The following is a 10,889-nucleotide window of genomic DNA, read 5'->3' as shown; positions in this document are numbered from 1 at the left end:
CTCTGAGCTGGGTGGTTTCCTTGCAGACATTTCATGACCCAACTAGATAACATCATCAGTGCTAGAAGGGAGCATGGGGTTTGTTCTCTTCTGCCTTGATGATGTTCCCTAGTTGGCTCATGAAATGTCTGCAAGGAAACAACCAAGCTGAGAAAGCACCAAGGACCCCCACAATCATCCTCCTCCTCTCCATAAACCTCACCCACTTCTAGCATTGATGAAGTTACCTAGTTGGGTCATGAAACGTCTGCAAGAAAACAACCAAGCTCAGAGAGCACCAGGGACCCCACAGTCCTTTTTCTCCTTCTCCTTCTCCTTCTCCTCCTCCTCCTCTCCATAAACCTCACCCCCTTCTAGCAATGATGAAGTTACCTAGTTGGGTCATGAAACGTCTGCAAGGAAACAACCAAGCCTGAGCTACCAAATATTTTCTTTATCAATAATTCAGCAGAGTAACATTTCACCAATGTTCTGCTGGTAGGGCTGGATCTACGTAATCACCTAGCCCAGGGGTAGGCAACCTCGGCTCTTTTCTGACTCGTGGACTTCAACTCCCAGAATTCCTCAGCCAGCATGGCTCAGCTTGGAAACCTCTCCCTTTCCCCTCAGCGTGGCTGGCTCAGGAATTCTGGGAGTTGAAGTCCACGAGTCATAAAAGAGCCAAGGTTGCCTACCCCTGGCCTAGGCCAACGTGATGACCTCCAAGTAGGTTAGGACCAACACTCCCAGAGTTTCTCATTAGCACAGCAGAGAGAATTCTGGGAATTGCGGTCCCAAGGAATCTGAACGATCTCAAGTTAAGGAAGGCCATTTTGTTGTGGCTGATCAAGAAGTCATCATCGTGGCCAGGATCCATGTGCCATCTAGGGCTGAGGGACCCATCTCTGGATCTTCCAGTCTCTTTCCTATGACTGCCAGCTTATCTACTGCGTGTTCCTCTCCTGGCTGGGGCTGATATTGGCTGGGACTGAAGCTAGTTCCTCTCCTGGCTGGGACTAAAGTAAATCCTCGACTTACAACAGTTTATTTAGTGACTGTTCAAAGTTACAACAGCACCGAAGAAAGTGACCGATGACCATTTTTCAGAGTTACGACTGTTTCGGCATCCCCACGGTCACGCGATCAAAATTCAGACGCTTGGCAACTGACTCAATATTTGTGACAACTGCAGGGCCCCTGGGGTCACGCGATCCCCTTTTGCGACTTTCTGGCAGTGGGGGGAAAGCCAGATTCACGTAGCAACTGTGTTACTCATTTAATGACTGCACCGATCCACTTAACAACTTGTTGGCAAGGAAGGCCGTAAAATGGGACAAACAAGTTCACTTAACAAATGTCTCACTCAGCAACGGAAACGTTGGGCTCAGTTACGGTCGTTAAGTCGAGGAACACCTACATAGACCTTTGGGTTTCATCGCTCAAGGAAACACTCACTTTTTCCACCGAAATCATCTTCCCGTGCAGTTCTGTCCTATGGAGGTGGCTGATGCATTTGGTGGCTTCCTCAGACGATGACATGGTGACGAAGCCGTAACAGCGGGCCCCGGGGCTGCGGGCGTTCGTGACTACTTTAGCACCTACCACCTTCAGAGAGGGAGAGAGGAAGGGAGAGAGAAAGAGAGAAAGAGGGAGAGGGAGGAAGGGAGAGAGAGAGAGAGAGAGAGAGATGACAAACGCTGATTGGGTTTACACATCACACCTACTAGATGTTGTTTATTAGTTTGTTACCTTCTGGGAGATGTAACATGTAAACGAAGACTCAATCATCTAGGCCAAAAGTATGTAAAACGGTGATTTAATCTTTTTAAGATATCTCCTGGGAGAAGGCTTCACGACATCTGAAGCAGAACTAGATTCTGTAATAGCTTTATACCATATAGTATCAACTGTTAACTCTCAAGACTCTTTTATCCACTATGTATTCTAAATGGTCTGCGATTAATATATAAATGTATATATACACCGTATTGTGTGTATGATATATACACACACATATATGTAATATGTATATGTATGTATGGGTATAGATATATCTATATATCTATATCCACACCCACATCCACCCATCTATCTAGCTATGTCTAAGTGCTATTGCTATCTTATCCTATCTATCTATCTATTTATCTATCTATCCATCCATCCATCCATCCATCCATCCATCCACCTACCAATCTCAATCTGTCTATATAATAATCATCTATCCATCTATCTATCTATCTATCTATCTATCTATCTATCTATCTATCCATCCATCCATCCATCCATCCATCCATCCATCCATCCATCCATCCATCCATCCATCCATCCACCTACCAATCTCAATCTGTCTATATAACAATCATCTATCTATCTATCTATCTATCTATCTATCTATCTATCTATCTATCTATCTATCTATCTATCTATCTATCTATCTATCTATCTATCTATCTATCCATCCATCCATCTATCCACCNACAAGTTAAAAGAAAATGGCTGCATCTCCATAAGTTCTCAAAGCAAGAACATTCGACGTTAGCAGCGTTGACAGTCACTACTTTAATCAAAGCATTTATCTGGCAATATTGCAGACTTGAGCGGACAAAAAAACTTTTAGCCGTACCACTTTTTATTTCTATTCGCCCTACCTTGCCGTATTTGCTAAACAGGTTCTTCAGATCAGTTGCTCTGGTCGAAGAGGAAAGGCCACTGACCCACAGATTTCTGCCAGAGCTAGCAGAGGAGCGACCTATATTGGAGGGGGGGGGGAAAGGAGGGGAAAGGAGAAGACGTCAATTGCTGCAACACACTCCAGGTTGAAAAATCCCCCCAAATGTAGCAGATTGCCTTGGTGGAGCCCTTGATGCTCTCCGAGCTTGGTTGTTTTCTTGGAGACGTTTCATTACCCAACTCTAGAACGAGTGCAGAGAAGAGCAACAAAGATGATTAGGGGACTGGAGGCTAAAACATACAAGGAACGGTTGCTGGAATTGGGTATGTCTAGTTTAATGAAGAGAAGGACGAGGGGGGACATGATAGCAGTGTTCCAATATCTCAGGGGCTGCCACAAAGAAGAGGCAGTCAAGCTATTCTCCAAAGCACCAGAGGGAAGGACAAGAAGCAACGGATGGAAACTAAATCAAGGAGAGAAGCAACCTAGAACTAAGGAGAAACTTCCTGACAGTTAGAACAATTAACCAGTGGAACATCCTGCCTCCAGAAGCGGTGAATGCTCCAACACTGGAAGTTTTTAAGAACAGCCATTTGTCCGAAATGGTATAGGGTTACCTGCCAGGGATGACCTCCAAGGTCCCTTCCAACTTTATTATTATTATTATTATTATTATTATTATTATTATTATTATTATTATTATTATTATTATTATTAACTAGGTAACAACATCAGGGCAAGAAGGGAGAAGGGTTTGCTCTTGGTTTATATACTAGTGGTTTGCTCGTCAGTATTGCTGGGAATGTTCTTGGTGGCTGCTCAATTCGGCTGCTGTTTACTGTTTCATTCTTTGTCTGAGCTAGTAGGTTTGAAGACCACTCCTACCAACACTGGCAGGGCAAAGCCACTGTATTTAAATAGAGAGCGAACCCCTCGTTAACACGGATGACATTGCCTAGTTGGGCAATAAAATGGTCCACAAGAAAACAACACAACTCAAGAGAGCACCACATATCGCCTCTCACAGATCTAAAGCTCACGAAGATGATTTGCAACCCCTTGCAGCACCTTAATGCATTTCGATCTCAAAAGAAAGAAAAAAGTTCTTGGATACTGGAACAGTGGACCAAGCCAAGATGGCTGACTAACTTACAGACGCTCCGCACTCGGTGTCCAATTATTGAATTAACCTATTTGCTGAATTCACCACGTTTTGACAAACTAACAGACCAGTTTGCATTTCATGCTCAACCAGAATAATAATAATAATAATAATAATAATAATAATAATAATAATAATAATAATAATAATAATAATAATAATAATAATAATAATAATAATAATAATAATAATAATAAATAATAATAATAAAAAAGTTGGAAGGGACCTTGGAGGTCATCTAGTCCAACCCCCCGCTCAGGCAGGAAACCCTGTACCATTTCGGACAAATGGCTGCCCAGTCTCTTCTTAAAAACTTCCAGTGTTGTAGCATTCACCGCTTCTGGAGGCAGGTTGTTCCACGGGTTAATTGTTCTCACTGTCAGGAAGTTTCTTCTTAGTTCTAGGTTACTTCTCTCCTTGGTTAGATTCCATCCATTGCTTCTTGTCCTGCCTTCAGGCGCCTTGGAAAATAGCTTGACTCCCTCTTCTTTGTGGCAGCCCCTGAGATATTGGAAGACTGCTATCATGTCCCCCCTCGTCCTTCTCTTCATTAAACTAGACATACCCAGTTCCAGCAACCGTTCCTTGTATGTTTTAGCCTCCAGTTCCCTGATCATCTTTGTTGCTCTTCTCTGCACTCTTTCTAGAGTCTCAACATCTTTTTTACATCATGGTGACCAAAACTGGATGCAGTATTCCAAGTGTGGCCTTACCAAGGCCTTGTAAAGTGGTATTAACACTTCACGTGATCTTGATTCTCTCCCTCTGTTCATGCAGCCTAGCACTGTGTTGGCCTTTTTGGTAGCTGCAGCACACGGCTGGCTCATAGTTAAGGGATTGTCTCGCTTACCAGGAAATCAGAGGGCGAGGGAGGACTGAAAATAGAATTGGAAGCAGGAGAAACAAGTTTTGTTTTCTCCTTCTCCTGCTTTTTGATTAATGTGGTTCATAAGAGAATATATAAAAAAGCACTGGGACTTCATTTCACCGCCTCCAGAATTTGGCATTGCTCAGAGGAGGGCCCTTTCCAGAACTGTGCAGACAAACAGTTCAAATCAATAAGCAATTTCTGCACAATTTGTAGCCTGTTCACAGGGATTTTTAATTTCCCATCGTTTCATAAATTTCAACGACAAAGCTTTCGTTTTAAATTATGCTGCTAGAACCAAGAAAGATAGGGGAAGGTGAGACTGGAGTAGATTTCTAATGAATCATGCACTTCTAAAACTCAAAAACAAGCTTGCTAGATCATTAGGTCCTAACTTCAAAAGTTATGCTTTATTTTGCACCAAACTCTTAAGTTGCATATCTTGCACAGGTAGTCCTTGACTCCCAACGGTTCGTTTAGTGTCCGTTCAAAGTTACAACGGCAATGAAAAATGTGACTTTCGACCATTTTGCAGTTACAACCTTTACAGCAAGGGTAGTCAACCTTGGCTCTTTTATGACTCGTGGACTTCAACTCCCAGAATTCCTGAGCCAGCTAAGCTGGCTCAGGAATTCTGGGAATTGAAGTCCACGAGTCATAAAAGAGCCAAGGTTGACTACCCCTGCTTTACAGAATCCCCACGATCACGTGATCAGAATTCAGATGCTTGGCAACTGGTTCATATTTATGCTGGCTGAGGAATTCTGGGAGTTGAAGTCCACAGGTCTTAAAGTTGCCAAGGTTGGGGACCCCTGCTATATGACATCCTATTCTATATACAGAATCCATTCCTTACCAATAAGAAACAGAAAATACCACTCAACAGAAAATGAATGGGAATCCCACCCTTGTAAACCAGAGGTTTACAAGCTTGGCAACTTTAAGCCTTGTGGACTTCAACTCCCAGAATTCTCCAGCTAGTATGGATGGCTGAGGAATTCTGGGAGTTGAAGCCCACAAGGCTTAAAGTTACGTTTGGAGACCCCTGATGCAAACTGTTATAGGCCACAGAATGAGCCAATTATGTCCCAACTCTGGCGATATTCCTGAATTACCAGCTCCATCAGCAGAGACCATAAGTCAAGGATGATGGGTGCTGCAATCCAACGTCTCCAGGGCCGTCACTTCATTAGGGATCAGCAACAGGGGGGCTTTATAAACCAACCAAATGCACGCAAGCAGCGTTAGGGAAACGACTGTGCACAAAGATGCGGCAGCTTGCCTTGCTGAGAAAAAAAAATAACTTCGCTGTTTCTAGTTAAGTTCGTCCAGATTCACAGGAAAATTAAAACGGCACAGCCAGCATTAAGTATGTACAAGTTAGTCCTCGGCTTGCAACCATCGATGGGACCAAAATTTTCCGTTGCTAAGTAAGACAGCTGTTAAGTGATTCACGCCCCCTTTTCACAAGCTTTTCGCCAAGGTTGTTAAGCAAAGCACTGCAGCCCGTTAAGCGAATCGTGCAGTCCTGAAGCTGCATTGACGTTGCTTGTCCGATGCTGTAACCGTCGTAAATACAGGGGAGTTGCCAGGCGCCTGGATTTTGATCACGTGACTGTGGTGATGCTGTCACGGTTGCAAGCAAGAGGACCGGCTATCAGTCCCTTTTTTAGGGGCCTTTTTAGAGAGATTCTCAGTCATCCAGGACACGGTTGTTTCAAAGTCTCAAATGGACCATGTTTTTTCCCTTGGGGACAAAGACGTTTCGCTTCTCGTCTAAGAAGCTTCATCAGTTCATTTTTAGGGGCCTTTTAACTTCAAATGGCCACTAAACGCACGGTTGAAAGCCGAGGACTACCAGTTGCTTACAGATATATATTTATATACATGGCTACAAGCCTACCCTTCTCGTCTTTCGAAGCACTTTTAGCCTCCGCCTCCTCATTTGAGCTAAAAACGAGGAAGAAAAAAGGGAAGGACGTTATTCAACCAGCAAAAAAGGCACTTGGAAAATGAACAGGCAGGACAGTGGGTGCTATGATCAAATACCTACCAGAGAAACCAATATATACATATACATATATATTGACCTTTACTGGGAGGGGGGCTTTTTAAAAAAAAGAACCCAAAGGTAACTCTCCGTAGACCACCAGAGAGCTAACTGCTTATCAGGAATACAAGATTAAGAATGCAGCCCTTGGAAGATGGAGATTATCGTGTGTTTTTTTTTAAACGCTTAAGGGAAAAAAAACAAAAACAACAACCAGCCAAACGGTCTCCTATGGAAACAAACTGTGGTAAGGACAACTGAAAAAAATTAAATTAAAATAAAAAATAATAAAAAGCAGAGAACTCTACGTCGAAGGATAAGCTACCGTCTCGTTGGGGCCCTCGGCAACGGGATCGCTGGAGGCATCACAGCACTTTTTTTTTTTTTTTTTGGCATTCATATAAACAACCAACGGGCAAGAAAAAAAGACAGCATCTGGTCTAAAACGGAGAGAAACAAACCTCGTGTTCTGATCACCACCCTCTTGGGCAGAGGGCTCTCTAGTGGCAGAGGGCTCCTCCTCAACATTAGCCTTCACTTCCATCTTCTCGGCCTCTGGACTAACCACTTGGGGACCTGTGTCCGATTCCGCGGTTGCCTCACTACTGGCTTCCAGAGTTTGAGCTTCTCTGCTACTATCATCATCATCACCATCACCTCCTCCACCTCCACCTCCACTCCTGCTCTCTACCGCTAAAGAGTCCGAGTCCGGTTTGGCTTCCTCAACTGTCTGCTCGCTGGGCTCCCCTTTCGCTACCACTAAGAGCTTGGCTTCGTCCTCTTGGCTCTTGGCCGCCGCTGGGCCTGACTGGCTGTCCGTATCTACAAGGTCTTTGTCCGACTGGATGGAAGAGGCGGCGGCCAGCATGTCTTCTCCTCCTCCTTCTGCTTCTTCTTCTTTTTCTTCTTCTTCCTCCTCCTCCTCCTCGGCTTCCTGTTTGCCCGGCCATGAATTATTCGTTTCCTGCGCCCGCTCCGCTTCGGAAGTCTCTTCTTTAAGGGGCTCAGATTTACAAGTGTCACCCAAAATGCCGAGCACTTTCTCATTTTCTATGGATTTAACAGGAATAGAATGGCACAAGGTTTAATCACCAGGGAAACATAGCAAAGACAAATGCCGGACGGGCATGGCTGCCCGACTAACACCGGGAGAGAGTAGGGCTTAAGGCTACACAGAGATTGGAAAACCCTCTGGGCCAACCACACTCCTCAACACGCCTAAAACCAACTGCAGTCTAACACGGCTATCAGAGCAGGGCCTGAAAAGAGAGAAGGAAGGAATAACCTTTAGGCACGACGCTTTGCCCCAGCGGGTCGCTTGGCTGGCTGTCTTCGCACAACGGTGGACGGCGCCTTTCCAATTCTTGCCCAGACTCGCTTCCATGCGCGGGGGAGGCTTATACCGACGGGGGGGCTCAATGCTTTTCGACTGTTTCGGCTTGCGGGTTTTACCGATTGTTCTTTGAAGGAGGCTGAGTCCGCAGGTGAACACCAGAGGAGCGTTCGGAAGCGATTCAGATACGTTTGCGGAGTCCAGAAAGCAAAGCGAGAGGCCTCCCGTCGTTCACCTTCCGTCTTCAAGTCTTCACATAGCCGCTTAAAAGAGTCGGTCCCTGCTTTGACAATTTCAACTGCATCTCTCTCTCTCTCTAGCTAACGTTACAGTCCCAAAGCCCTGAGCGATATCACAGGATCTGCTTGGCACGTCTAACTGTTCCTTTAGGCTGGGGGGGAGGGGGAGGGGGTTGGGGGGTGCGCGGTCTGCCCCCCACCCCAGTGAAGGGGATCTTAAAAGCGCAAATTATTCTCTCAGAAGTCTGATCACTGTGCGATAAGACATGGAAGGTGCTCCTGCAGATCTGGTGATATGGCCAGATTTCCAATCTCTGTGGCTTTTCCTCTGGAGGTGTGCTGGACCGTGCACCGGGTTAGAATAATGCACTAAAGCTACTTATGGGATAAAAACCGGAAAGAGAGTAACTAAAGGGACTGGAGTGCGAGACCTAATGGGAAATTCACAGGAGGGGCAGAGGGTTTTTGGAAATACAGTACCTGGTTCCAAAGGAAACTCGACAAGCTCCTGTGAAGAAACAAAACAAAACAAAAGAGTGGTAAAGAGATGTGAAAAAGATGTTGAGACTCTAGAAAGAGTACAGAGAAGAGCAACAAAGATGATCAGGGGACGGTTGCTGGAATTGGGTATGTCTAGTTTAATGAAGAGAAGGACGGGGGGGGGGACATGATAGCAGTGTTCCAGTATCTCAGGGGCTGCCCCAAAGAAAAGGGAGTCAAGCTATTCTCCAAAGCGCCTGAAGGCAGGACAAGAAGCAAGGAATGGAAACTAACCAAGGAGAGAAGCAACCTAGAACTAAGGAGAAACTTCCTGACAGTGAGAACAATTAACCAGTGGAACAACCTGCCTCCAGAAGTGGTGAATGCTCCAACACTGGAAGTTTTTTCAGAAGAGACTGGACAGCCATTTGTCTGAAATGGTATAGGGTTTCCTGCCTGAGCAGGGGGTTGGACTAGATGACCTCCAAGGTCCCTTCCAACTTTATCATCATCATCATCATCATCATCATCATCATCATCATCATCATTTAGGTTCGTCTGGCACAGGTGGTTATTCAATTATTTATATTTTTGTAGCTTAACCTCCCAGTCTCCTGTTGCCGGGTCCTCGTTGCTCTTTGTGCTGGGTGGTTTTCTTGCAGACATTTCGTTACCAAACTAGGTAACATCATCAGTGCTGGAAGGGAGATGACCCACTCTCTTCCAGCACTGATGATGTTACCTAGGTGGGAAATGAAACGCCTGCAAGAAAACCACGAAGTAGCTATCTGCTACAGTTTCGAAACTATGATCTAAATAGCTTATATATTAATTTTTTTTGGGGGGGGGGCACTTGGAAATGTTTCTGTCAAGGAAGCTATGAAGTTGTTAAGAGATTTCTGGATGCAGATATCCAAATACGGTTGAAATATGTAGTCCCAAATTTTATTTAGGCAAAAGATTTCAACATTTCTTCAGTACCCACTTGCAACAGAACTCCAGTTCTGATGTAGAAGTAAAAAAAATCTAAACTTTTCTTGAAGGAAAAAAACAAAAACCAAACTCATCACATTGGTGCAAAGCCCCAAATATTTCTATAGCCACATTCATGCCAGGAATGGAAGGGAAAGCATCTAAATCTGATGAAAGCTTGCACAAACCACGGTGTGAACATAACCTGGCTTGGATCATAACTCTTTCTTGTTCTAACCAAAGAAGAATAGGTTTTTTTTACAACTGTACAGGATTTTTTTTCCCCCCTGCGGGAAGAACAGGAAACTGAAAAACCGTGTCGATCACCTTTGCTTATATGATTAACTTTTTAATCAAAGTTGAAATACCTTCATGTTTGCAAAATCATCTGATGATAGATCTACGGTGTTGCTGGCTTCTTCATTCTCTCCCTAAAAGAAACAAACGAAGAAAAAACATTTCTTCACATTTCCCAAAAAGCTACCGTTTTTTCACTAAAGTCAGGGCAGAAAATCGGTCGCTCTCTCCTTGATCCATTATCCCCCAAACGTGGTCGGTAGCCACACAAATGTACTCGCTTTCTCAAATAATAAAATATAAATAATAAATGGAGCGGAGGAAATAAAAGGTGATGGGACAAAATGAGAGCCGTCTTTCGGTGGGGATGCTTCGGTGGCCGATGCTGTTGTTTTCCTTTTGAATTCCTACGTCTTTCGACACCAGGTTTCAAACTGTCTGGGAATCCCAGCTCCCAAATATCCTAGGTATAGGGGGTAGGCAACCTTGGCTCTTTTATGACTCGTGGACTTCAACTCCCAGAATTCCTGAGCCAGCATGGCTCAGCTTGGAAACCTCTCCCTTTCCCCTCAGCATGGCTGGCTCAGGAATTCTGGGAGTTGAAGTCCACGAGTCACAAAAGAGCCAAGGTTGCCTACCCCTGGCCTAGGCCATGCCAAACATGATTGTTGGATCTTACAGACCCTTAAGTGAATGTGAGGTTGGGAACTTGCTCGCTATGGTTTTTATACAGCTTGAATTCTATTTTGTGCAAGCCGAAAGCCACAATGCAACACACCAAACACCCAAAGCATGCCAAACTCAAAGGCTGAGCTTTCAAGCACATCGGAACCAAGCA

At 44.6% G+C, this 10,889-nt stretch overlaps 1 protein-coding gene across 1 annotated transcript in view; it reads right to left on the bottom strand.

Annotated features, from left to right (window-relative positions):
- Positions 1-10,180, bottom strand: part of LOC107298360 (scaffold attachment factor B1) — a 33,998-nt gene extending 23,818 nt beyond the window's left edge. Inside the window, exons 1-6 of the mRNA XM_029286505.1 lie at positions 10,123-10,180; positions 8,783-8,810; positions 7,192-7,780; positions 6,584-6,630; positions 2,628-2,728; positions 1,435-1,584 (exon numbers count right to left, since the gene is read on the bottom strand). Coding sequence (XP_029142338.1) covers positions 1,435-1,584; positions 2,628-2,728; positions 6,584-6,630; positions 7,192-7,780; positions 8,783-8,810; positions 10,123-10,128 — 921 coding nt within the window. The 5' untranslated portion in view covers positions 10,129-10,180. The remainder of the gene's footprint in view (positions 1-1,434; positions 1,585-2,627; positions 2,729-6,583; positions 6,631-7,191; positions 7,781-8,782; positions 8,811-10,122) is intronic.
- Between the last annotated feature and the right edge of the window lie 709 nt (positions 10,181-10,889).

This window comes from Protobothrops mucrosquamatus, unplaced genomic scaffold (genome assembly GCF_001527695.2).
Source record: "Protobothrops mucrosquamatus isolate PMUCROS unplaced genomic scaffold, P.Mucros_1.0 scaffold3912, whole genome shotgun sequence".
Classification (NCBI taxonomy): Eukaryota; Metazoa; Chordata; class Lepidosauria; order Squamata; family Viperidae; genus Protobothrops; species Protobothrops mucrosquamatus.
Note: the sequence above shows the minus strand (reverse complement) of the source record. Positions and strands in the feature narration are given on the sequence as shown.